The 25,536-nt window shown below is 52.9% G+C and overlaps 10 protein-coding genes across 10 annotated transcripts; 5 read left to right on the top strand and 5 right to left on the bottom strand.

The window, feature by feature from the left end:
* Positions 1-630: 630 nt before the first annotated feature.
* On the top strand, positions 631-2,637 carry LTS14_000776 (uncharacterized protein; the record flags this gene model as incomplete). The annotated part of the gene is made up of 7 exons (XM_064833487.1): positions 631-681; positions 734-873; positions 930-1,305; positions 1,364-1,424; positions 1,488-2,023; positions 2,075-2,338; positions 2,389-2,637. The coding sequence occupies 7 exons, from the start codon at positions 631-633 to the stop codon at positions 2,635-2,637; spliced, it is 1,677 nt and encodes a 558-aa protein (XP_064698448.1).
* Positions 2,638-3,186: 549 nt separating this feature from the next.
* On the top strand, positions 3,187-4,522 carry LTS14_000775 (uncharacterized protein; the record flags this gene model as incomplete). The annotated part of the gene is made up of 3 exons (XM_064833486.1): positions 3,187-3,216; positions 3,269-4,140; positions 4,192-4,522. 3 exons carry the CDS (start codon positions 3,187-3,189, stop codon positions 4,520-4,522), a joined length of 1,233 nt encoding a protein of 410 aa, XP_064698447.1.
* Positions 4,523-4,760: 238 nt separating this feature from the next.
* Positions 4,761-5,770, bottom strand: LTS14_000774 (uncharacterized protein; the record flags this gene model as incomplete). Its single annotated transcript, XM_064833485.1, has 2 exons — positions 4,761-5,180; positions 5,228-5,770. 2 exons carry the CDS (start codon positions 5,768-5,770, stop codon positions 4,761-4,763), a joined length of 963 nt encoding a protein of 320 aa, XP_064698446.1.
* A 1,707-nt stretch (positions 5,771-7,477) lies between these two features.
* On the top strand, positions 7,478-9,175 carry LTS14_000773 (uncharacterized protein; the record flags this gene model as incomplete). Its single annotated transcript, XM_064833484.1, has 2 exons — positions 7,478-8,300; positions 8,352-9,175. 2 exons carry the CDS (start codon positions 7,478-7,480, stop codon positions 9,173-9,175), a joined length of 1,647 nt encoding a protein of 548 aa, XP_064698445.1.
* Positions 9,176-9,575: 400 nt separating this feature from the next.
* On the bottom strand, positions 9,576-11,068 carry LTS14_000772 (uncharacterized protein; the record flags this gene model as incomplete). The annotated part of the gene is given in 2 exon segments (XM_064833483.1): positions 9,576-9,661; positions 9,679-11,068. 2 exon segments carry the CDS (start codon positions 11,066-11,068, stop codon positions 9,576-9,578), a joined length of 1,476 nt encoding a protein of 491 aa, XP_064698444.1.
* Positions 11,069-13,744: 2,676 nt separating this feature from the next.
* Positions 13,745-15,954, bottom strand: LTS14_000771 (uncharacterized protein; the record flags this gene model as incomplete). The annotated part of the gene is made up of 2 exons (XM_064833482.1): positions 13,745-15,815; positions 15,929-15,954. The coding sequence occupies 2 exons, from the start codon at positions 15,952-15,954 to the stop codon at positions 13,745-13,747; spliced, it is 2,097 nt and encodes a 698-aa protein (XP_064698443.1).
* Positions 15,955-16,184: 230 nt separating this feature from the next.
* On the top strand, positions 16,185-16,723 carry lsm7 (U6 snRNP-associated protein Lsm7; the record flags this gene model as incomplete). Its single annotated transcript, XM_064833481.1, has 3 exons — positions 16,185-16,407; positions 16,467-16,538; positions 16,590-16,723. The coding sequence occupies 3 exons, from the start codon at positions 16,185-16,187 to the stop codon at positions 16,721-16,723; spliced, it is 429 nt and encodes a 142-aa protein (XP_064698442.1).
* A 511-nt stretch (positions 16,724-17,234) lies between these two features.
* Positions 17,235-17,953, bottom strand: LTS14_000769 (uncharacterized protein; the record flags this gene model as incomplete). The annotated part of the gene is made up of 2 exons (XM_064833480.1): positions 17,235-17,290; positions 17,473-17,953. The coding sequence occupies 2 exons, from the start codon at positions 17,951-17,953 to the stop codon at positions 17,235-17,237; spliced, it is 537 nt and encodes a 178-aa protein (XP_064698441.1).
* Positions 17,954-19,596: 1,643 nt separating this feature from the next.
* LTS14_000768 (uncharacterized protein) lies at positions 19,597-23,022 on the top strand (the record flags this gene model as incomplete). The annotated part of the gene is made up of 4 exons (XM_064833479.1): positions 19,597-19,835; positions 19,891-20,043; positions 20,093-20,257; positions 20,313-23,022. The coding sequence occupies 4 exons, from the start codon at positions 19,597-19,599 to the stop codon at positions 23,020-23,022; spliced, it is 3,267 nt and encodes a 1,088-aa protein (XP_064698440.1).
* Positions 23,023-23,742: 720 nt separating this feature from the next.
* On the bottom strand, positions 23,743-24,597 carry LTS14_000767 (uncharacterized protein; the record flags this gene model as incomplete). The annotated part of the gene is made up of 2 exons (XM_064833478.1): positions 23,743-23,994; positions 24,124-24,597. The coding sequence occupies 2 exons, from the start codon at positions 24,595-24,597 to the stop codon at positions 23,743-23,745; spliced, it is 726 nt and encodes a 241-aa protein (XP_064698439.1).
* Positions 24,598-25,536: the final 939 nt, after the last annotated feature.

The raw sequence follows: 25,536 nt of genomic DNA, 5'->3' as shown, positions 1-25,536 counted from the left end.
CGTATGCATACTGACTGCCGGCATAGCCATCTTGCCCTAGTTCGTCTCCTCGAGACTTCCAATGGATGTGGATACCAGACCCACTTCTGCCAGGACCCACATGCGCCACAGATCCACTCCAACTTTCCCCGCCTGGAGAAGCTCAAACGGGGGTGGGTCCACGTCCACGTTGACTGAATCATGTTCAGCCGCTGCACCTTTTCAACCTTGGAGCGGATAGCTGCATCTCATATCAACGCGAAATCGTGGGCTATGGCGCTCGTACTCGTGTTGGGTCGTCAAGCTTGAGGTGCCGAGGAGAAAGCCCCAGCGTTCTGGACTCGGGAACGGTCCCAGACGCATTCTCCAACGTGCTCCATTGTCATCTGCCATGCCATCTGCAAGACGCCTTGCGGCCCGTGGTGCTACCTGCACGCGTGGGTCCTGTTCTTGTCAAGCCACTGAAGGTGGTGTACTAAGCGGCATGTATGCTGCAGACCATTGCCGGGTTAGCTTGGTCCATGCAATATGGACATATGTAGATCCCTCAAGATCCACAGTATCATGTTGTAGTTTTCATGCTATTCTACGGATCACGATCTCTGTCGACCGTCCTCCGTCCATTAGCTCCCTACATTTCAGCTCATCAAGATGCCTTGGGGCATATTAGAATGCGAAAAGCTGGAGATAGTGCCGGGAACGGTATGCTATCATACGTCGAGCATGAAGTAAGACAGCACTGACATCCTGCCAGGCACTCCTCCGTGATCAAAGTGATCTACCAGATGACCTTCGAGCTGTCGATGCAAGCAGACTCAAGCATGGCAGCGGCAAGTTCAGCCACATTGTCCTTGTACCACAACCATCAGACTCGCCCAACGATCCTCTCAACTGGTTGGTGACCCTTCGTCGTAGCCTCGTACGGGTCAGTCTAACGGTCGTACCCGCAGGTCAACGTGGAAGAAAGACTTCATCCTCTTCTTGGTCGGCATGTCAGCTGCAGTAGTCGGAGCCTATGGACCTATGCTTGGCCCTGGTTTCGTGCCCATCGCCAAACAGCTCGGGATCACCGTTGTCATCCTCTCGCAATCCACTGCCTGGCTCATCCTGACACTCGGCTTGTGCGTGTTCTTCTTCAACCCGGCTGCAAAGATCTGGGGCAAGCGACCTGTCTATGTCCTCTGTTCGATCATATTGCTTATCGTCAGCATTTGGGGAGCGGTCGCGGACAACTATGGCTCCTTCCTAGGCTCTCGCGTCTTAGGAGCACTGGGTATGGCGCCATATGAGGTCTTGGTACAAGCGACTATCTCCGACCTGTATTTCGTAAGATGTCCTCTCCCCAGGGTACAGTGATCACTACACATGACTGATCGCACCATAGGTTCATGAACGTGCCACACGTCTTGCTGTATGGAACCTGTTCTTACTCTGCGGTATTTGCGGTGAGTCCATCTTGAATGTAGATGTCTACAGATATGGTGATGGACTCTGACGACGTCCCATAGGCGCTGGTCTCGTATCCGGCTACATCATTGAAGATCTTGGCTACAAGTGGACTTTTGGGCTGTGTGCCATCCTATTCGGTATATTCGGCATTGGCATCATCTTCTTCGTGCCGGAGACCACTTTCATCCGCCAGCAGGTCACCTCTCCGATTCTGGCGAAGACTGGTATCCAAGATCAAGAGCGAGGAGCACAGAATGAGAAGTTTGACGAAACTGGAATGCATGTCGAGTACCATGCACTACCCAGGAAGATTACTGGCAACGGGTCCAATCCTGACGCAAGCACAGAAGCCCGGCACAGCTTCATTCGCTCAATGGCATTGTATACTGGACGCTACTCTGATGCTAAAATCTGGAAGATCTTTTGCCGACCGTTCGTTATGTTCTTCTACCCTTGCGTGTTCTGGGCCTTCCTCATCTACGGGACGACCTTGACCTGGATAGTGGTATTTAGTGTCGTAAACGGTGTCATCTTTACAGCTCCACCATACAACTTCAGTGTCGGAGAGACTGGCCTGATATCGCTCAGTCCCTTTGTACGTCATACTGTTCGGCAGACTGCAGCGACCTTTACTGACCCTGTACAGATCCTATGCATCGTCGGCGAGTGTATCTCTGGTCCACTCAATGACTGGCTTTGTATCAAGATGGCACAGCGTAACCATGGGATCTACGAGCCTGAGTTCCGACTGGTACTCATGAGCGTCGTGCTCGTCCTTGGCACGGTTGGCTTTTACGGATTTGGCGCATCGATCCACGCCCAGACCCACTGGTCAGGTCCAGTACTGACGTACGGTCTTGCAAACATGGCACTGGCTTTTGCTAGTACTTGCGTCTTCGGCTACGTTTTGGTAGGATCCGACACTTGAGGACTTCACTTCATCTGCTAACCTTACTCTAGGACTGCTACCCACGTCTTGCAGAGGAGGCTTTCGTCGCTATTAACACCCGCAACCTCCTTACATTTGGATTAATATACTTCGTGAACTCTTGGCTGGAGAAGAGTGGTGTTCTGGCAGTCTTCAATGTCCTTGGTTCCTGCTTCGTTGCGGTTTGCCTGCTCACGATTCCGCTGTGGATCTATGGCAAGAGGATCAGGAGCTGGACTGCCCGACAACAGTGGCTCAGCGACTTCATGTCAGATATCTGAAGAAGAATGATGGAGCATGAGTATCGACGGTCGTTGATAGTGGGACTGAAAGCTAGCTGACGACTTGTAGTACCTCATCTTCATTGTCAACTGTCGTTGTCTGTGAACTTGTAATGTTTGAGAGTACCTCGGACCACTATATCATCATCCTCGTATGGGATTCAGTTGTGGTGTCGAGTCGGAGTCATGTATGTGTAGTCTCTCACGTGACAGCAAAGTGAGACAAACACGGTTGGTAACGAAGATTCAATGATACAAGCTTCGGCAAATAAACACAAAAGTACTGTCATACATAGTCTTGCGACCGAAGTGTAGAGCTCAGAGATTCCTTAGCCGCGTGGACAGTACCTTGTAGCTTGCAGGCTATATGATGTGGAGCTCACGGCTCGAAGAGCTACACTACTTGCCGAATCAGCTTTGGAGCCTGCTGCATTGTCTCCACAATGCAAGGTAACATATGTAGGTCACGTATATGCTCGCAGAGCGGCAGTCTGGCGTTGGAGCTGCCTGCCTGACTCCATCACATCAGAGTGACTTCACCCGCGCGAGATGGGTTCTGCGAAGCTATCAGAGTTTAGTGTGAGAACTATAACCATACTATAAATGATATCACCACTGATAAATACGGCAGGTCATGGTCGTCGGCGCAGGGCCATCTGGAATCTTACTAGCACTACTACTAGCCAGACAAGGCATAACAGTCACAGTCGTCGAGAAAAGCACAGAATACGACAAGCAGCCTCGAGCAAGTTTCTACAGCTACCCAGCCACCTTCGAGTTCAAGCGAGCTGGAATATACGACGAGGTTGCTGCTTGTGCTTTTCATGGCAGAGGCGTATCTTGGAGATATCTGGATGGCACGAAGATAGCGAGTCTGCCAACAGGTATCAAGCGAAAGGAGGCAGAGATCATCTCACTGCCTCTGGACGAACTGATTCCATTAATTGCATCGCATCTCGAAAGGGAGCCGTCAGCAAAGATCTTGCTGGGTCATGAGGTGCTTGCTAGTGGTCAAGACGAGGATCATGCCTGGATCGACGTTCGATCGTCTGCTGGTGAACAGCGTCTGAAAGCCTCGTATCTGGTTGGTGCCGATGGAGGATCCAGCAAGATACGCCATGACCTGTTTGGCAAGAACTTCCCAGGGCGAACATGGGACAAACAGATCGTGGCGACCAACGTGCGCTATCCTGGGCTCGAGAAGGCCGGCTGGGAGACAAGTTCGAACTTCATGGTCCATCCTGAACACTTCCATATGGTTGCACGTATGACGAATGATAATCTGTTACGAGTCACGTATGCTGAACAGGTGAATCTGACTCGAGACGAAATGCTTGCACGTCAGCCAGGACAGTTCAAAGCTATCCTGCCTGGCAGTCCCGGTCCAAACGAATACGAGCTTATAAACTTTTCACCATATAAGATCCATCAGAGGCTGGCCGAGCAGATGAGGGTTGGAAGAATCCTGCTCGTGGCCGATGCTGCACACTTGTGTAATCCTTTGTAAGCGAGAATCTTATGTCATTTTACGACCCCTTTGCTGACTAGTGACAGTGGCGGCATGGGTCTCACAGGTGGCTTTGCAGATGTTGGTGGTGCATACGATTGCTTATATGGCATCTATGCTGGTCGAGCTGATGACAGCATCCTTGACAAGTACAATGACGTCCGCCGTGAGAAGTACACTACCATCATCGATCCGATCTCAAGCAGTAATATCAGGCGATTATGGGATCCCGAAGCCATTGAGAAGGACGAGTTCATTCAAATGCTCCACCGTGCAGAGACGGACAAGGACGTCGCCTACGAGATGGCTGGCGGCGCAACGGCTGTTATGCATGACTTTACGCAGTACTATGATAAAGTCGTGCCAGTTAGTAGCTGAGAAATTGACAAGCTTTGCTTTGGAGACATCCGTGATCTCGTGCGTTCTGCATTCGTCATACAGTTCGCTGTTCTGGAACGACTTCCTTGTTGCAGACTGCTAAGCGGACACCTTCAGGGTCCCGCACAAGACCCTCACCGACTTCCATCGTGGCAGACATTGCCTTCCCGGCCTTCCCGTACTGTCCAACTTGACCTCTTTGTCGGCGTGCGATATGTGATCCATCCACTACCACGTGTCAGCCTTGTACGACACCGCATCTGATAGCTGAGTGTGCACACTTGTCACAACCAAATAACACAAGCTGCACGGTCGCCCACTCGACATCGAGAGGTAGGTCAAGGCGCTTAGCGTGCTTGGTCATGTCGTGTGCAGACGACATTGGTATGTCCTCAGTCGGAGGAGTCATCTTGACATCCTCATCACTACTAGTTTCATGGTGAAGGTCTTCTGTTTGCGCGAGCCATGTTAATATATACACCAGTCGGAGGAGTACAGGCATGATGGCCGCTGGGGTAGGCGGAGGTGCGTTGTTGAAGTGGTGTGGTGAGCGCCTCTCGCGAGGGTTTGCAGGCCGGGTGATGTATCTGTCGAGGAGCCGCAGAAGGAGAAAAGGACCCCAGTGAGCGTCATTGGCTGCGTTGTGGGCGAGTTTGACCTTACCTCAGCGGTAGGTTTTGACTGGAACATATATGAAGTACGCACAGTCGTGTGAGTTACCGGCTCTAGAGCAGCAGCTCTATTAGCAGTGGTGAGTGGTTGCTCGGTCTCGGTCACTGGAGCATCGAACATCTCGGTATCGTCGTCGGCTCCTAGAGCCTCGGTGGTTGCAGGCAAGGTGCCTTTTGCTGGACGTTTCTTGGGTCGTTGTGGACTGCCACTCGCCTGGGACAAGGGTGGTCGCCCGTGTTGGCGGGCTGCGCCTAGCTTGTCTATCTCTTGCCGTCCGCTGACTTTACGCTTGCTACCGGAAGATAGCGTATCGGGATGCTGTTGTGCTGCAGACGCCTTGGGGATAGACTCTGAACCTGGCGAAGTTGACTGTTGATCGACAGCTTGTTCTCGCTCACGCACTAAGTTTTCTCCCCCTCGACGTTCACGCTCCTTCTCCTCGGCCTCCAATCTCATTAGATTCGCATTATATACGTCAGCATTATTCTTCCCTTCTGCTACTCGCTCCCTCTCGGCAGCTAACTTCTCGGCAGCCAGTGTCTCGTTTGCCGCTGTCCTCGCCTCCGCCGCCTTCATTCTCCCATCTATTGCCTTCCGCCTCTTGGCAACCTCAAGCCTCTCCTTCTGCTTTTCGCCCTTTCCGCTGCGGCAGCCATGAGCTTGTCCTGCTTAGCTTCTTCAGGCTGCTTTTGTTTCTGCTGTTGCTTGAATCCTCACATCGCGACACCTTATACCCTCACTCAATTCGTCATTGCATCCTCGTCCCTATAACCAACAGACATTCTGAAAGCAGAGCGAGAACACCATGGCGACGACGACTGGTGGCGGAGGCCACGAACAGCAGACGGAGGCTGCACGTCGCCTACCCGCGGAGATACTCCATGCCTTCATTCCGCACCTGGTGGATCAGCCTCGTGGCAGCGACGGCACGACAGAGATCATATTCCGCCCAACCGACAACATCATCGACAACCGCCACCTTCATCACGAAGTCCACTGTACCATGAAGCATCTTTGCACCACATGCGGATTGCTTGCCTAATCTGGTATCGAAATGCAACATTCCATCTCCATCGACCTCGCCCAGTTCGTCGAGCAAAGCATCCAAGAGCACAGAAACATCATCACCACCAGCATCGACACCTCTGTCGTTTCACCACGACCTTGGCGTCTACAGACTCCTTGTCCGCCAGATCCGCATCGAGATCTCCATTTGGCGGATCGAAGTGGACCCGAATCTGGAAAGAATGGCCAAGTGGTGCTCAAGGTCCTTAGCACCTTGACCGGGCTACGACACAGAGGTCGGTTTTCTGGAGCTGATGGGCCTGAGGTCAGACACTCCGGCAGATGAGACCAGACGTGGGTCTGCTGTACAACGCACAGGCTTTTCCTGCTTTTCGTCTGCTGCGTCGCCTTCTGGGTATGGGTGGACGGGTAGTGGAACGATCAAATCCGAATCCAAGCTCGAGGGCTTCAAGGTTCATTGGCTGATGCGCGAGAACCGTCTCTCTCTCGTACCAGCTTCATGAGCTAGTGAAGCGGTCGGCAGCTGTACAACATGATCACGTTTTGCAGGAGAAAGGAGCGCGGGCACCTTAGTCAGTCTCGCCTCAAGTCGATATGTACAGACAAGATCATGTATACCGCGCGTTACAGCTTGTATAGCTTGCCAGTATCATCATCCCACTCGGCTGAAATGAGTTTGTTCTTGTCTGGTGGAATACAGTACTTTATACCAGTACTGCTGGAATGAGAGCGAGCATCGCTATTTGCTTCGGGCCAGTCGTCGTGCTATCGTAGACTTTGAAGGTATAGGGCTCCGAAATCATTTTGAAGCTTTCAACATTTGCTTCACGTGTCCGAATAGCGCTCTTTATGGCGTAGTCGTGCCTTCTGCTTTCGTCATGCGCACTCGTCCCACCGATGTAGCAACGATTGATGACTGGAGCAGGTGATTGTTCATCACAGCTCCACGCTCCACGGCTAGTGATGCTTGTGGCATCGCTATGGCTGTTCGGACTAGTCGTATCATTCTCCGTAAGGATCGTTGAAGTTGAAGGTGAAATGCCGCCAGGATTATTCAGCCGAAGGATCAGGGACCGTGCGCTGATCAGACTTACCATCAACAAATATACGAATCTATACGACCCCTCGAATGAAGAACGCGAATCCGATGTAGTATTTTGGGGGCCTGAATGAGCAATGCCAATATCCTCTCACCCCGACATCACCACCTCTACTGGTCGATATTGATCTCTGACAGACAAGAACAGCGACGGCATCATGAACACAATACTGGACAAGTTCCCAAGGCCGCTGGTGTACAGCCTGGCACCCTTTGCAATCTCAGCCCTCGTGCTTTTTCTTGTCCGAGCATACACCACTCTGAGCTATTACCAAAGCCTGAAGCAATTCGGCGATTCGCCAAAAGCTGGCAAGCACAATGTCACGCCGCCACAGATTCCGTATGCCATACCATGGCTGGGAAACACCACTTCCTTCTTGACCTCGAAGCCGGGCCACTTCTGGCAGCAGCTCTTTTCCTGGTATCCTCGGAGCACCGGTGTCTGTACCCTCCTGATCGGCGGACGGAAAACGCACATCTTGTTCTCTCCCACCGCCGTCCAGGCCATGTTCAAGGCTCGCTCGCCTTCACGGGATGTCTTCGAGCAGGAGCTGTTGTCAAGTGTCTTCCAGCTGCCAGATGACCAGATCAAGAATGCTTGGGCTGGCAAAAGTCATGAGAATGAGATGAACAGCCAGTACCTGACCAAACACGAGCGAGTAAATGAGCTCACCACACATTTCACCAGAGTTTTGGACGATGTGCTGAGTAAAGACGCTGATGATGTTATCAATCTGGGCGAGATTGGTCTATATAATTGGATTCGGGATCGGATGTTCACGGCCTCGACAACAGCTCTGATGGGCGAGAAGCTTTTACAGATGTATCCTGAGTTCTGTCAGGACTTCTTCGCCTTTGACAACGAGTTTCTCATGTTCTTCTTCGCTCTCCCGGAGTTCGCGATGCGGGAAGCTGTGGGACGGAGGACACGAATTCTGGATCGTCTACAGGCCTGGAGTAAAGACATGCATGATTTAAGCGGTATGTCGAGCACCAATTCAGAGTAGCAGTATATCGCTGACCTTGTCGAAGGTGGCCAGCCTGTAGATCCAGAAGGAGTCGCATGGGAGCCTCTATTCGGGGCAAGGCTAAATCGAGCACGACAACTAGACTACAAGGTTCGGAACTTGAACACTAGATCAGCAGCTGCAATGGATCTGGGTATAGTCTTTGGACTTTCTAGCAATGCCATCCCAGCCACAGGATGGATGCTGATGGAGCTACTGAAGCCAGATGCAGAGCCAACTGTCCTCCCGCGGTTAATGGACGAATTGCGTGAGGCTGAAAGACCAGATGGCTCTATCGATGTTCCTACACTGATGTCCCAACCATTGCTACAAAGCGTATGGGTGGAGACGTTGCGTCTGTACACTGACATCCTAGTAACTCGTAATCTACCAGAGGACATCACTCTACCCCTGGAAGAGGATGGCAAACACTTTGTACTGTTCAAGAAAGGCGATAATCTATTTGCACCTTCTTGGCTAGGCCAACGCGATGCCTCTCTCTGGTCAGACAAGGCACCATACAACGAGTTCTATGCGGAGCGCTTCTACACCAAGGCATCCGGCAACGGCAAAGGGACTTTCAGCATGGCCACAGCCTCGTCTGGAAAGTTCTTCCCGTTTGGTGGTGGGAAAACGATATGTCCCGGCCGAGTCTTTGCAAAGCAAGAGGCGCTTGGTGCACTTGCTATGATCTTGCTTCGATTTGAGTTCGAGGTGAAGGGTTTCAAGGACATGGATGGCAAGACGACTGCGCACTTTCCTGGCTTTGCGAAGGCCTTTCCGGGTAGTGGCGCCTTGGTACCAGGAGGCGACATGATGGTCAAGATCAGGCGCAGGATAAAGTCATGAGCATCTCATATTCCCGTCCATATAGCACTGTTGCTGCTATGCAGATCACCAGCGGAGTATCAAAGGCACCTGCAATGGGCGTGGGAACCACAAGACGCTGCAGACACTACGGTATGTATTTAAAGCTACTTGCCACCTATGCTAGTACTTTCACATATGCCGAGCGTATGTTCATGGAGCCGAGCAGGATCAGCCACCGAAAAGATCTCAACAGTAACGTACACACCAGTAAAGCAAAGGTACCATAATCAAACAGCCTACTAGCTTTGTTGTATCCCGGCACAACGACCAACAGCACCATGCGTAAATGAAGAGCCCACCTAGGTATATCCGAAATGTCGTAAATGCCGTCGTGATCATCAAAAAGTCAAGTACCGCGACCGAAGAGCTCATGCTTCATTCATCTAGCAGATAATGTCGTTGGCAGCTGCCCTCCTTTCGCGTTCGAATCCATTTCGTCAAATTGGTAATTAGTCTTTTCGCTTCCTTCTCATCGTACTTACTCTCGATATATCGTCGAACCTCGGGCCATTCGAACTTCTTATTGCGGCGACCTTTCTCAGTGTCCTTAAGGTGCGTGCGGAAATGGTCTCCAGCGTTGTCGCCTCGACTGATGCCCTTCCGGTGCTTGCATTCTGGTAGACCGCACTCATACTTGCGGTCTGTACTATGGCTAGCCATGTGGCGTTTAAGATGTTCTCCCCGCTCAAAGGCTCGCAGGCATGGCTCGCCATAATCATCAACGTGATTGCATCTGTGCATTTTCCTGCTCTGCTTGGCAATGGATGTTGGAAAGGATAACCCACCGACGTCGTAAGTGACATCGTTGGCATCACCGACTATCTCACATCGTATGCCAGTTGCAGCACCACCAACCCAGTGGCTATGATAGCGTTGGCCGTGGGAAATCCTGGGAGCTCTCGCTGTACTCCTCCTTCGCCGAGCCGCTCGGCTATCGTTCGTTGGTGTCCTTGACATGCCTGGTGTCGGGCTTAGGTATTCGCCCTTGACAAGCACACATTCTTCGTCAGAGTACGGATATGTGTCTACGGAGGTCGTGGGTACATCGTACTCCGAGAAAGAGAAGCTTCCGTAACTGGTGGTAAAGCTGCTCGCGAGGCTTTGACGAGCTCCGTTGGGGCTGCTGTATTCTTGGTAAGGCTGCATAACATATCCGTCGTTTGGTGTGAGCATGGACGGAGCAACAGTGATTTGTTGAGGATGTACGACTTGCGCAGACGAAGTCCCGAAGATATCTGAGTGAGCAGCATGAGCAGTGTGCAGGTCCAGGGTCTCGTGAGGGTACGTGCCATCTGCATAGCTGGAGTTACTATGATTAGGAGCAGTAGACAAGCCTGTCTGGCTTTGTAGGAGAGACGAGCTGAGGCTTACGCCCGAGTAGTCCGGTATGTGGTTGTAGTCATGATGTGACGTCCATTCCATTCGCTGTGGTGCTGGCCAGGCCGTGTCCAGAAGCATTTGATCTGACAAGCCATATTCTGTGGCGCTACTGCACGCAGCCTGTTGTAAACAGGTGGCGAACGATGCTGTAGTCACATGCTGTACAGGATATGCGGCCGCGTGCTGTACAGCTTGATGGGCCTGAGGTGACGTACGCGGATGCCACTGCGGCGTGAAATCATGAGCACAAGGCGATACAGCTTGTATCGGAGTGACAGGTTGAGAAACACATGGCAATGGGACACCATGGTTGTACGAGGCGTCAGGAAAGGCGCCATAGGCAAGCGAGCCACAGCGGCTTTCGTGTGCTGATTGAGGTGGTGTCAAACAGCCCGCATACGATAAAGCTGTAGAGTGTTTCTCGGGGTCGAAATGGGTGTCAATGCCAGGCACATCGGCACCACGTCTTGATGGTGAAGATGTCGTCGACATGTCGTATACTATTCATGCTGTCAGCACATCCGATCCTAGCTCCCTTCATCCTGTCACCAACCACCACGTGACATACAAGCACGCTGCTCTTACTGCACAGTAATCAGAAAAAACAGCTCAACAAAGGAGAAGGCGTCGTGGTTGAGTTTGATCGAATTCAAAACCTTTCTTGCGGAGGCATGTGGCTTTTCAACGTCTGGCATGAATGCATGGCCGTTGGTGACGGCGGGGAGGCTAGGGACACTTACAAGTGTGCAACACTCGCAGGCTCGACTGGTCGACTCCTCGCAACATGACGGCCAAGCTTCAAGTCAGGGCTATAGGGAGGGTGTCGGGCCTCGTCTACCGACTGGGCTTGTCAGCAAAGTTCAGACGTTCGACAAATGCCAGGTACAATCGTACCCGAGTCTGACAGTGACGAATGCGCGAGCTTCGGCAACCGCAGGCGATTAATCTCCAGAAAGGTGCTCTGGATTGCTGTAGGAAGAGCAAGGGATGGCGTGAGCTCTCCAAATCAGGTATGGACTCAGGAACGACACTTCAAGGGCATCGAGCACCAGAACAGAGGGTGAAGAGCGACCTTGCGGACGATGCGGACGATGCGGACGATAAGTAAGTGTGCAGGCTCGAGGGACTTTACAGGCGGTCTTTAGTACACAGTGAGTGTGGTACCGCTGCAGCGGTTCTGTCGAGGAGGGTGGTCCAATCCATTGTAACGTCAGCCTCTGGAACGCCTCGATGCAGGAATGCAACTCACCAACTTCCACCTAGCCAACCCACGACCATTTGCTGCCTGCAAGAGCACAACGAACAACAATTCTCAAAGTCATGACTTCTATTAAATCGATCGAGGCGGTCAACCATCCCCCTTGAATATTCATCTTCTCGCTGTCGGTACACGCACAGACGTTTCCAAGCGATTGAGCGGCAACTGGGTTGCCATCGGACTGTCCAGTGCTCGCATAGTCATGCCGCTGGAGAGGATCGAACATTGACTGGATAGTGGGATGCGGAACATCGCGGAACGACCGCCCAAGCGTCAACATCCGCTCTAGGCTATGATGCAGGTTTTCTGATGCTAGACTTAGGCTGCACTATGGGCACACCTATCTGGTCCCATTCGGTCTGTAGTGGCGCATATGCTGGTTGCTGTGCCTGGTCATGTCGTGCAGCTTCCTGTCAGAATATGCATCTCTGCGTCGGGTAGTAGCAGGTGACCGCTGTGGTACTATGGCACTGGTATGGTTAATCTAGACGTCAGATCTATCTCGACAGCCTAAGCATTATTGTCGACTGATGAGTAGAACGAAGATCGCCAGACCGTCTTCGCCACATATGTCTCTGGTGATGGAGTTGTGGGGTGACACAGAGTCATAAGGATACACAGCATATTGGCTTCTTACCAGGATCAACGCTGCTTTTGCGATTTTCTTCTTGCGCTTTGATCTCTTCAGCTCCACCCAAACATGCGACCGTTAGTGGTTCTCGTGCTCTGCCTCAGCAGATAGACTGACTATCATGTTGTTTCAGAACTGCACCTCATGTATCAAATACAATCGACACACACAAATGCACACCTGGTAGCTTGTAGCCGCAACAGCATACAGTAGCATGCTCGGCAATGTGCTTAGAACCGTTGAAGCAATCTGGTTGCTACTCCTGCTGCACATTCCTGGTCTTCATACCATCCCGCCCCGTTTCTCGCGCCATACGTGCTTGCCACTACGTTTCAACAAGCGCACATCCCTGCTGAACATACCGGCCAGCGCATGCTCCCTTCTAGCGGATCTTCACGACCGCGAGTCTCCACCATAGCAATAAGGGCCTGCAGCAGATCTGTGAGCCTTTTGCACCAGGGGTCGCACAAGCCTGGAGAAAAATGGTCCGTACAGGAGAAGCATCCAGTTGTTCTTGTGCCCGCTATGTCAACAGAGGAGGATGGCAATGCATTTGATCGCAGGCCTGTTTGTGGAACGCATTTGCTGTTGTAGCAGCGTAGGCTCGTAACAGGTAGAAGATTGTGCATTGCAGGTGCAGTATGTTTGATGCTGCTAAGTACCGCCAGTGCCTGCATTTGCTCAATCGAGAGGGCGATGGTATCGCTTACTTCACATACCTGATTGTTGATACGCAAGTAGCGATTTGTTGCGTGCTGTATCTTCTCGAAGGCACTTTTGAAGGAGGTTGCTTGAAAACTGTCGGCAGTAGCAAATCTGTCCTCAAGATAGACTTCGCTACAAATCTGTCCCAAAGTTGGTGGAGCTGCTCCATTCGGTATCAAGGTCGATTTTGCATAGATCAACTAGCTTTCGTATCTACGTATTGCAGCTAGAAAGGCTGCATTGTTACGCAGCAGCAGATCACCTCATTGCCCGGGCAGTAGACGAGTAGGCGACCTCGTCGGGTCATTCCAACAGGGGCCATGTCAAAGAGGTGATGTTGTGCTCAGCACCAGTACCAGTATCAGGCAGACGACAATGATTACACCTTCCGACGTCTCTCCTCACGGATGTCCTCCGCGGTCTATTTACTTCACACTGATGAATGCGGTCATGTAATCATCTAACCCATCGCATGCGAGTCGATCCTGATGAATCTCGCAACCGTGCCATCATTCCACGCACATTTGTTGACACCCAAGACTCTCCCATGGCACGATCATCAAATCGTACTGATTCAGGCGGTCCTCCAAGAAGCATCTGCAGTAGTACCGTTCACGGCATGAAAGCCACCATAGGAAGGCATGGTAGGCTGCTCAGGTAGCGGCATAAAGGAGCTGACGGGAAGACTTGCATTGATAGCATCAGGGCCTGATCGAGCCTCGGGACGTTCGGCAGCTGGAGGTTCTACTTCAACGGAAATCTGACTAGCTTGAGCTGCGGTGGCAGCCGGGTTGCTCGCATCTGTCGCAGCCAGGACATTCATTTCGCTCATCGGTTGCTTGTCGACTTGCGGCGCTTTCTCTTCGAGTGTGATCTCCTTCGTTGGATGCGCCCACGACGTACCAGCCTCCAGCGTAGTGTGCTGACCAGAAAGGGCAGTAGACCTGATACCATCTTCCCTGCCCTGACGTGACAACTCCCGAGCATTGCGTAAACCCTCCTCGTCATCCTTCTCCTGCTGATCCTCCTTCTCGCCAAGTGCCTCAAGATCCTCCAGCGGATTACTGTCGTCGTCATCGCTGTCCTCCGAGCCAGAGTAGACACCATGATCGCCATTCGCATAGCTGGGAGCCACACCATGTGCACCAAGATCGGGTTCAGCCGAGTCAATCAAGTGATCCAGATCCCCAAGCTCCTCGCGAGTGACATCCCGCCAGTGGCAACGGGCGTGCTTCTTCGTGCAGCCAGCGCAGGAAGTGAGGTTCTTGACACAGTCCATACGAAGACGTCTGCAACGGTCACAAGGAGGGATGACTCGGTGTCCTCGTGGCAAGCTGTCCATATGAGCTTGACATAATGGCCGGAAAGGCTGCGAGCTTTCCAAAGCTGGTGGCAAAGGACGGCTGAAGTTGTGCTTTGATGGGTTGCTGTAGCCGTGGCCACTGATACTAGGTCTGCTTCCGGTGTGAACCGTGGCTTGAGTGCCGTGCGCCGGAGTGCTCTCGGATATGTAGTAGCTCAATGGATCGTTCGCAAGAGTCGCAGGCACGGGAGAGAGTGACGATGTTCTAGATGCTCTGTCTGGCAAATTGTCGTTTGTTTCGGTATGTCGATGATTCTCAGGTGGATCGGGGTGCATGGCAATGGAGTGATGACGCGAATGAGGCCTTGGTGGAACATTTTGGTTCTGCGGTAGTCCTTCGAAGTGTCTAAGCAACTCCGTCCTGACGCCAGCAAATGATGCCACACTCATGTCGACGTCGCCACTGGGCTTGTCGGCTGCCGTATGCACCGCCACGAAACTACTGCCCGGAGCTGTAGTCGTCTGCTGCACACCGACTTTGGCTGGTGTACCGCTGCCTCCTTCTGCTCGGCGTTCCAGGATCGCAGCCCTTCGTCCCTTCAGCCTGTGGCTAAGCTGCCTTGTCCGTGCGGCGACCATGTCCGCGATGTTCGTGAGCTCCTTGAGCTTGACCTCGAGAACATCGCATGTCCCAACTTCCTTCTCTTCGTCCTCCCATATTGGAAGTGGAGGTATGAGCTCCTGACATCTTCCACTGTTGATGAACAGGAAATCTTCCTCGCTGATTTGGACTCGAAGTTGCTTCTGAGGATAGTAGAATTGACAGACTTTCTTGCCCTCCGAGTATGTGCTGAGCGTGAACTGGCCAGGATGGGCGCGAGCGAACTCGATGACCTCGAGCCAAGTAATTTGATGTCCTCCTTCAAGTGGTGCACTCGCCGCGCCTTTGTGATGGGATGCGACCACTTTCGGCGGGGCATCGAAGCATCGCTCGAAGCGCTTGATCAATATCGGACCAAGTGGGCGTGCGCCAAGATTCGAGGCGAGAGATTCATGTCGGTCAAGGACGTTGCTGTAGGCACTTAAAAGCTGGAGCAAGTTCGGCAGCGGATCGTCCTTGTTGAGTAGTGGGAGATCTTCCTGAGAATGACGAGCCAGATAGTTGATGCTCAACGACGTGTTGTTGCCAGTCTTGGTGACCTTCGCTGCTGGTGCCGATTGTGGGAGCGGAGTTTCCGAGTCGGTGCGCTTTCGCTTGCCAGCGGTGTCTGGCGGTGTCGCCGTCTCCATAGCGGTGTTGGTGCGACAGATGAAAACAAAGTGGGTGAACGGGGAAGGAAGGCTGAAAAGGAGTACGGGAACGCCAGCTCAGCTTGCCGCTCGGTGCTCCGCCGCTGGGGCGCCCCCGCCCTGCTCGCAGTAGTGACTCCGGCAGGTCCGAGCACACCCACTTACCGTGGCGATGTACTCACTGCCGCCATTGCGTCGTACATGAATACCAACGCGTCGTGGCGGCGTCATTGCGAAGCCCACTCAGCGAACAGGCTTGTAAAAGCATCGCGTAGCGGTCGTGGTGCAGCAAACGCCTCCGTCCAAACCAGAATTGCAGGGTGGAGGGGACCGATTCGACCGAGTAACGCGTGTTGGCGCTAAGCCACTTCGGTCACGGCCAGAAGTCGTGTTATGCTGGATGATTTGAATTTCATGAAAGATGTTGGCGCCCATCTTCGACAACACCATTGCCAACATGTCTGAAAGGGGACAATTTCGAGGTGGTCGTGGGCGAGGCGATCGTGGTGGTCGAGGAGATCATCGTGGCGGACGTGGCGGCAACCAAGGTGGCGCTCAAGCCGATCGGAAGAAGGAAAACATCCTTGACTTGACCAAATATACGGACAAGGAGATTGTTGTCAAGTTCAACGGGGGACGGGAAGGTGAGCCGGTCCAGTGTTGTCAGCCATACCGATCGTGGTCATACTGACTTGACCAAAAGTGACTGGTCTGCTTAAAGGCTATGATCAACTGATGAACCTGGTTCTCGACAACGTGAAGGAAGTACTGAGAGGTATGTGTAGTGTGTCTTTGGTGTGCAGAAACAGTGCTAATCTCTTGTCAGACGACGAAGGCAACACAAGTACCAGGGATCTCGGACTGCTAGTGGCGCGAGGCACGCTTCTTGTGCTCATATCCCCAGTGGATGGCAGCGAGGAGATCGCGAATCCGTTCAATCAACCTGAGGATGATGAGTGAACGAGCAACTACCAGATCTACCGCAAAGTGATGTCCATCCACCTGCCGAACGTGGAACTGTTTGACATCACACGAGGTCCTGGCTGCAACTTCGTCGCGAAAACGGAAGGCACGCGAGATCGACCGCTTGGCAGCCCTTCACGACTTCAGCTTAACATCATCGTGCACTACTGCGGCGACGAAGGATAATCAGTCATCATGACTAGAATCATGAATACCTCATTAAAAACGTAGCCACAATGGACAGCGGTGAGATGATCTCGAATCATGAAAGTCCTGTTCTACAATTTTGGTGTACATAAAGCAGATCATATGCACAAGCACAACACTATACACAAATTTCGTTTGCATATGTATCCAAGCAGCTGCGCATTTGACGCACTGCCATGAGTTCCCTTTGCGCCTCGCCACCTTCATAAACGCCTGGTTAGATCCCACCCACATGCACATTCGCTTGGTCGTCATGTATCTTCCGTCTATACCATACGCCAGAATGTAACAACCGACGACATCAATTCGCCGGCACAGCCAGATGTGACCTCTGGAGTGCCAAAGCGAGCTCGTTTTCTGAAAAGGGTAAATGGTCGTGAGCCGTAACAGCTGGGAAATAACCAACATTTGTCCGCGTGTTTTCCGCTGTCAGTGGTCGAGACATGACAGGTTTTTGATCATAAGATTGTACACGCGAAAGGCCAACTGCATCGTGTTAGTAAAGTGCTGAAGAAGCGATATCGAGTGGTGAAAGTAACCATTATGCACATCATCGTCCCCATCTGCCTCCTCTTCAGTGCTGAGACTCGTAGGCACAGCAGCCGCAAACCGCTCTCGTTCCCGATGTTGGCCTTTAGGACCACCCTTCTCCGGCTCTCCAGCACTACTCACACTACCCGCCCTACTGGCGGTCTTCGTATAACTCTTCCTCGAGCACAGACTGCCTCTCCTACTCGGCCCTCTCGAACTATTCTTCCTGCTAGGCGCCCTCGTACCCATAGGCGAATGAACACTCTGGAAGCTTCGCCTCCTCCACGCATCCGCGAAGCTGAAACTCTCCAAATGCTCCTTATGCTCTTTCGTCGGCGGTTTGCGATATTTGGGCCTCGGCATTACTTCGCCTGGTTTGTAGACATTGCTGGGCCATTGCTCGCGGGAGGAGTTGTTGGAGCTGGCTTTGGAGAGCGAGTCGGAGGTCTTCCGTTTGAAGATCGCTTTGGCTTTCTCGCGGAAGGGCATGGCCGCTGTGTGACCTACACCTGCTGACACGAGGCCAGCTGACTATTCCCGACAAGGTTGTCTGTGGACCCGAGCAGCAGGGTGGTAGGTGTCGTTTAGGTTTCTCTCGGATAGTGATTGTGATGACTTGTATGAGTCCTGGCAGCACACAGAGGATGCGATCTTCTTTGGGAGACAATGTCTGTATTGCCTATCGACAGTGGAGATATGACGGCGTTAGGCTGAAGACAGTCTTACAGGCAGTTTTGATTGAAGCGCAATGGTAGAATAATGGGCTAAAGAGTGTGAACGATAGTACGCATAATAGTCAAGACATGGGCAGATTTGTGAATGATATGTACAGCCACGGAGGATAGACGAAAGGTCAACAATCCAAGTGGAGGAGAAGAGCCATGTGCTTGTGAGGTAAGTGACGGGTGGGGTTCATGGAAGAGGCGGAAGCAAGACGTAATGCCGCTGGCGTCGGGACGCGGAGAAAGCAGGGCGCCTAGCTTATTGGCATTGATCAATTCATGTTAGCTGCCTTTCTTTGTCCCGAAGCCTGTTGGTGTCGGTGCTGTTTTACATAAACCAGACGAGCTGCTCGGTAGTTGTAACTTGTGTAGGAAGAGTGGCACGATGCTGGGGTACGAATACCACCGAAAGCTAGCCCGAGCGGACGTCTGACCAGGTGTATCGTTGGCGAACCTGCATATTCGCGCTTACTGGCGTTATCAACGCCGAGTCTGACTGCTGCAGGTACTGGCCCAGCAGGGAGAAGTCACTTGCATGGCGTGCCGGGGGCTCCGCCGAGAATAAATTGATGGTGTCGTGCTTGTGCAAGAGTATTTGTGCTACCATGTACTTTATGCAAGCAATCTCTTTGACTCAAGTCTAAGGCTTGAGTTGCTGAACCTGAGTCTACTCAGGCAACCATTGCTTCTGAGAAGCCCTTCTCGTGCGGCTGAGCAACGCCGTCTTTCAAAAACAGTCTGGACCTGTCTGTGCTCTTCACCATGCCTGGTATGTTGGACCTGGGGCCAACAAGAGCAGGCTGGTTTGGACGGTGACTAGGCGTAGACCAGATGCGATTCTATCACCTGATACCATGCTCGAGGAGATACACAGGTGAAGCTACGGGATACAGACAAAGGCAGCTGCAATCATAAGATAGTCAGATCGACGTGCCAAGGATCGCCTACAAGGTGCGTCATGTGGGGGGAGATCTAGCGATTCTGGCCCGTCTTTTGCTTTTCACAATCCACCTTCACCACGCATTGGCGCATGAGCGAGCCACTGGACCACTGGTGTCCTCTCCAAGCTGCATCTATGCGGTCTGGTAGCCCTGCAAAAGCCTGCTTAAGGTGTCCGAAGCCGCCTGTAGCGTCGCACGCACCGCCACGCGCATACAGATGTGGCAAAGCTTCCTGCACCTGACACCACGCGGTCTCCAGGCTGGCCACTCGCACGCGTTATATCGATGCACCATCCCGCAATGGCGTTCTGAAAGGTAGGTGTAGAAGGTGAGCTTGTAGAAGCGATGACGTCTGGACTGTCACGCCCCGCTCCAGATCAACATGTTGGAGCTGCAGCTATAAATTGTTTCAGTCTTTACTGTCTACTCTGGTGTCTTTGCTGTTCTGTATAGCTAAAACATTGCCAAGATGGAGAAAATCATGAGCATACTGAAGCCGGGTGGATCTCACCACGACGAAGCAAAGTACGCCAAGCCAGAAGGCTCAAGTGGTGCCGGTGCGACTGGTACTGGATCGTCTGGTGTTGGGTCCAGTGGTTTGGGATCGGACGCTGCTGCACAGAATCCTGGCCATGTTAACCTTCCGGATCAAGTCAGGACAGATCCTGGCGAGGAGAAGAAGGAATCTGGCATTCTGAGGCAGATACTGTAAGTTCGATGCTGGACATAGGCAGAGTCTGGACCACGTCTGATGAGTCAATAGCAATCCGGGTGGTGAGAAGTACGATGAGCAGGCTTATGGTACGACTGCACATGCGGTCAATGACCCCAATGCGCCCAAGCTTGGATCTGGAAGTGCTCTGCAGACTCATCCTGCCCACGAGACGGATAGCAAGGATGTCTCCAGGCAGATCTTGTGGGTGGTTACTCGAGAGTGGAGGCTAGACAAAGCTGACGCGTGATAGAAACCCTGACGGCGAGAAGTACGACCCCGTCCGCTATGGCTCGACAGCTCAAGCGGATAGGCCCTTCGGGGTCCCATCAGCAACCACTGTCAGCCCATCGTCTGCACCACAAATCGAGCCACTCCCAGCCGCGGAGGACAAGCAGTCAATACTAAGGCAGGTACTGTAAGTACGATCTAAGCATCGATGCGTCAGTAATACCTGCTGAGAACTCCTACAGCAACCCAGGTGGAGACAAATACGACGAGCAGCGCTATGGCGTAACAGGCAAGACCATTCCGGGTACGGAAACCTCCTCCCTTCGTCCTGGTGCAGACCAAGGAGTGCCGTTGAGGACTGTGAGCTCGGAAACAGTTGCATCAGGCATGCCGGGTCCGTACGCCTCGAACAAGGCTGACAAGATGCTTCCAGGCACGGAGCCGACTTCCTCTACCACAGGTACATCTACCTTGCCAGACCGAAGTCGGGACATCCCTGCCGCGGCTGGCTTGGCTGGTGTTGGCGCTGCTGCTACGCACCCGACCTCTTCGACCACGACTGGTGAGCACGGACGTTCCTTCCCGTTGAGTGGCGGAGCTACGTCCTCGTCTACTAGACCTACTGAGAGGCACGGTATTGAGGAGACGATGCGTGGACAGCCCGGCAACACCGACCAGTCACATCTCGGCCGTGATGCTGGCATCGTCGGAGCTGGTGCACTTGGTGCTGGCGCCCTTGCCCATCATGAGACAGATCGACCTACTCATGGGACGTCTTCGGCAACAGACCCAACGTCTCGACACGGCGCCCTTGACACATTGTCAGGAAATCATGGCACGTCAGATCAGTCTCACCTCGGGCGCGATGCTGGCATTGTAGGCGCGGGAGCTCTGGGCGCGGGAGCTCTTGGCCACCACGAGGGTGACAGGCTTGGTCATGACGACAGAAGCACAGCAGGAGGACTCAATTCAGCTGGTCCTGGTATCACATCAGGTCTGGGCAGCAGTACAGGGGCTCCTCTATCTTCCTCTCGTTCTGCCGACATTGCTGGCGACACCTTCGGCTATCATCACTCAGACGAGAGACCTCACGAAGGCTACGTCCATCATGCACACGGTCCTCATGCGACGGACACAGCTAACAGGCTTGACCCGCATGTGCCTGGCGAGTTTCCGGATGACTCTGGTCTAGATAGGCACAGTAACGTCGGCCGTGATGCTGCTCTCGGCGGTGTGGCGACTGGACATAGTGGTCCCATCTCGGCTACTACCAACACTGTCCCACACAGTACGTCTGGTACTCAAGGTGGTGTGCTGGGCGGCCAGCGCGAACCAGAGCATCACTACGGCCGAGATGCAGCTCTTGGAGCAGGAGCGGGAACAGCAGGTCTTGCTGGGTACGAAGCTCTCGGAGACCACGATCGTCATGCTCCTGTGTCTCAGCAGCGGGCTGTGGATCCAGCATCTTCCTTGTCTACGTCTCAGCCGCATCACCATCACGATCATCAACCCCACAACAGGAACGTGCCTATCGCCGGCGGCGTTACGGGTGAGCCGAAGTTGACCGCCTACGAAGCTCAGCGCGCTCAGGCACCGTCGGCGTCCTCGCAGTCGCAACCGCATCACCTAGGAAGAGACGCTGGTATTGCGGCAGGCACTGGTGCTGGTGGTTTAGCTGGCTATGAAGCAATCAAGGATCACGATCGACAGGGTGGCAGGGTACAGGAGCAGCATACTGGCTTGCTCATGGACATGAGTAAGGGCACTATAGAAGGTGGAACGGATGCGAACCCAGCTATACACGGCCCAGGAGGTCTCTCAAGCAGTCAGCCTATTGCAGATTCGACTCGTCCTGGTGCATCTCACCCAATCCGCGACGCAGCTGTGGGTGGTGGCGCTGGCGCAGCTGGTCCTGGCGGCGCAAGCGCTCTTCACAACCGTGAGCACGAGTCAGCTCCTGTTGGTCATACATCTGGCCTGTCCTCTCAGCAGCCGCGCGAGAGCCATCTCGGCCGCGATACAGCACTTGGCGCTGGTGCAGGAGCCGCGGGTGTAGGCGGTTATGAAGCCCTCAAACACCATGACAACCAGACTGGTACTGGCTCCCAGACTGTGAAGCACGATGAACCACACCACACAGGTAGAGACGCCGCTCTTGCAGGCGGCGCAGGTGCAGCTGGTGTCGGTGCATACGAAGCTTCGCATGATTCTCACCACGGCAAGCTAGAAAAGACACCTCATCAAGTTGAGAAACACGAGAAGGACTTGGAGAAGGCTAGGGAGAAGGAGGCTAAGCATGGAGGCGATCATGGGAGTGGTGAAAAGAAGGAGAGTTTCTTGCATAAGCTCTTACACCCTGGTGGCTCGAAGAGTCACGAGGAGCCCGAGAGAGGAAGGGAGCATGCTCCTGTTGCTGGCACGACCGCTGCTGGTGCTACAGCTGGCGCGCAATCGTCTTGGGAGAAACAGCATGGTACTGGTGAGCATGGTACCGGGCAAAGCAACGTGGCGCATGAGAAGTACACTGGACTGCCTATGGATATGAGCAAGGGCACTGGTGAGGGTGGTACCGATGGAGCATCACAGATTCACGGTCCTGGCTCTACTGGATCTGCTCTTGGTGCTGGTACTGGTGCAGGTCTTGCCTCTGGAACCGGTGCGATGGGTCAGCATGATACTCCTGGCCACAGCCACGGCTCGAATACAGCAGGCACTGGCCAGACGGTCAACGAGCCAAACACAGGCTTGCCCATGGACATGAGCAAAGGCACCGGTGTAGGTGGCACAGATGGGGCGTCGCAGATCCATCCTCATGGTCATGCAGCTGGTACGAGCGCTAGTCTTGAAGGTGGTCGTGGTACGACAGGCACAGGCGTCGGTGTCGGGGATGGTTCTGGTGTGGAGCCTGCTCATGGAGGTCTGACGAAGCATGATTGGTATGGGCCGAAGTGATACCCGCATGGTAGAATGTGCAGTATGTAAACGTTTATGCCATGCATGCCCTGATGTTTGGATTCTACCTCCAACTCATCATCTCTTGCGGCTTCTAGGTCAAAGAGTACACTCAGATCACACGATGCAGAATGTCTTGCAAATACATAGCTGATTTCAACCGAGGATATGTACCTCACCATCGACACCCATAAGCAATCGACCAGATGCCTATCAAAGCTGTATCAACATGTATAGCAACCAACATTGATCCGCGGCTCTCACACTATGTACCGTCGTACCTAACAATCTAGCACTGTCGAAATGTTGTACATGCGCAGACAACGATCGCTCGCGGAGGATACCCTTCTTTCGGGGTTTAGCCTGCTCCATATTCTTGATTCCGAGACTCCATAACATCTCGTTTATTGCTTGTTGCAGTACATGTGGAGAAGCAGCTGCCACCACCAGCATCCGCTCCGCTCCACCAATTGATCGAGGACCCGCAGAAGCCAGTTCAATCATAGCGCAGAGAGGAGAGCACCAGGCGACGGTAGCGCACCACATCCCGGAAGTGTAGCAGTGTACAGAGAGCAGTCAGTAACCTAATATGAACAGCAAGAGGAACCGCCCAGCCAGAAAAGCGATCCTCCCGAGCCCAATCATGTGAAGCGCCCAAGAGTTGATGCTGGAGGTCAGATGCCGTTATGTCCAGCCCATCAAAATAAGTCGCCGTCACGTTCAGGAACGATTCAGGCCGATGTGGAGACGAATAGGAAACAGTCGTCCATAGGTCTTGAGTGGCACATTCGCAAGCTGCGCCATCTTTGCACTTTCGCGAATTGTCTGCTCCTCGCCGCTTCTGGGAGCGTCGACAGATGTTTCATCCTGTGGGGCAGACGGTCCTGATGGGCTGAGTGGTATTCTAGTCGTTCGGGGCATAGCATCCGCTTGGCACATCCTCAAGTAGTCGATTTGCAACTTCTCCTTCGCCTGCGATTCGTGACATCAGTATGGTGGAGTTTGAGCTCGGAATGACAACGGGAAGACTGGCAAGCAAACTAAGAAGGAGTCTTGATTGTGTCATGTGGCCGATGCTCGCACGAACGACGTATGCCTTACCTCTTTCTCCTGTTGTAGATTGTACTGGAGCTCAACGATCTGCATCCTGAGCTCATCGACTTCGATCTCAAAATCTCTGGAAGCATCTTGCAGTTCTGTGCTCAACCTTACGATCTGGTCTTCTTGGCCTGCCTGCTCCAAGCCTAACGTCACGCACTTTTCAGCGAGCAATTCGAAATGGGTCTGGTCAAGCACTCTGCTGCTCTCTAGGTCTAGGACTTTTGTGGACAATTCCTCATTCGCAGACTCGATGATTGTGATGTTCGCGTGCAGCAGCTTGTTCTCGAGCGCAAGTGCCTCGCATCGATGAAGATTCGCTTCTGCGTCTGCACAACAGGCAGACCATTGTGAGCTCGTGGAGCTGAGATCTGCAAGCGATTCGAGATCCTTATCGTCTTCGTGCAGAAGTATCATTGAAGTCCGCGAAGTGCTCTCAGCTAGACTCGAGGTCTCAGAACTCCTCAGAGGGTCCATTTCTGATAGACTGCCAAAGGATAAGTTGTACAATGGCAGCTTCGTGTAATATCGCGACTCTGTCCTTTTAGCTATCAACCGCTGAAGGTATCGGTAATAGTTCATCGCAGATTGCGGACTGGTGGAAGACAATGATGACGAACAGCTCATCATAACAGCTCATCCATATCAGCATTCCAGCACTTGCTCTGCACAAGGTATATGCTGCCCTGACGTGGCAGCGCCTGCACTGCAAGCAGCACAAGCGGACAGGCCATGTTCTTAACCTCACGAGATTCTGCATAGTATGTTGTGTATAGATCGGCTCGCCGCGAAGCGTCAAGGATGACAATGCTCGTGTTGTCCTACCACTTCACAACTCGAACTCTATGATCTTACGCGGATGGCACAAATCAACCTTCGTTCATATATTGCATGCCCTGGAGCGTTTGGTGTGATGAGATTTGGCAGACGGCCATAATCGTCCTCATGTGTTAATATCATTTGCAAGTCTTCTGCCAGCTGCTGCATGTCATAGGCCATCGTCGCTAACGGCAATATATGCACTTCCAGATGGCTCCGAATCTTGCTAGGAGCACAAAGTGTACACGATGTACGTGCCTATTGGAGAGCCTTGAGAGCCTGATAGGCCACAGTAGAAGGGTAAACTAGTTCACGTACAGGTTTTCGGATGGTCGGTGTATCTGTCGTTGGGGTATATGCGAACTTCCGTGATGGCCCGAATCCCTGCTCAGTATCCGAGCCATGCACAGTCTGGCTCTATGCATCAGGTCGCGACTTCTGCGATTGACCATGAAGCGGAATAGTCTAGGTGCACGGTTTCGGGCCATTGTCGTGGACTGCTGATTGTCAGGACACATACGATTTTATATAATGCCCCGAGTTCGGGCTGCAATGCGAGCTGCAGATGATCTCGGGCCAGTGTAGTAAAGTCGCGGA

This window comes from Recurvomyces mirabilis (assembly GCF_035927965.1).
Source record: "Recurvomyces mirabilis strain CCFEE 5264 chromosome Unknown scaffold_2, whole genome shotgun sequence".
Taxonomy (NCBI): domain Eukaryota; kingdom Fungi; phylum Ascomycota; class Dothideomycetes; order Mycosphaerellales; family Teratosphaeriaceae; genus Recurvomyces; species Recurvomyces mirabilis.
The sequence above is the reverse complement of the archived record's forward strand: the minus strand, read 5'-3'. Positions and strand labels throughout refer to the sequence as shown.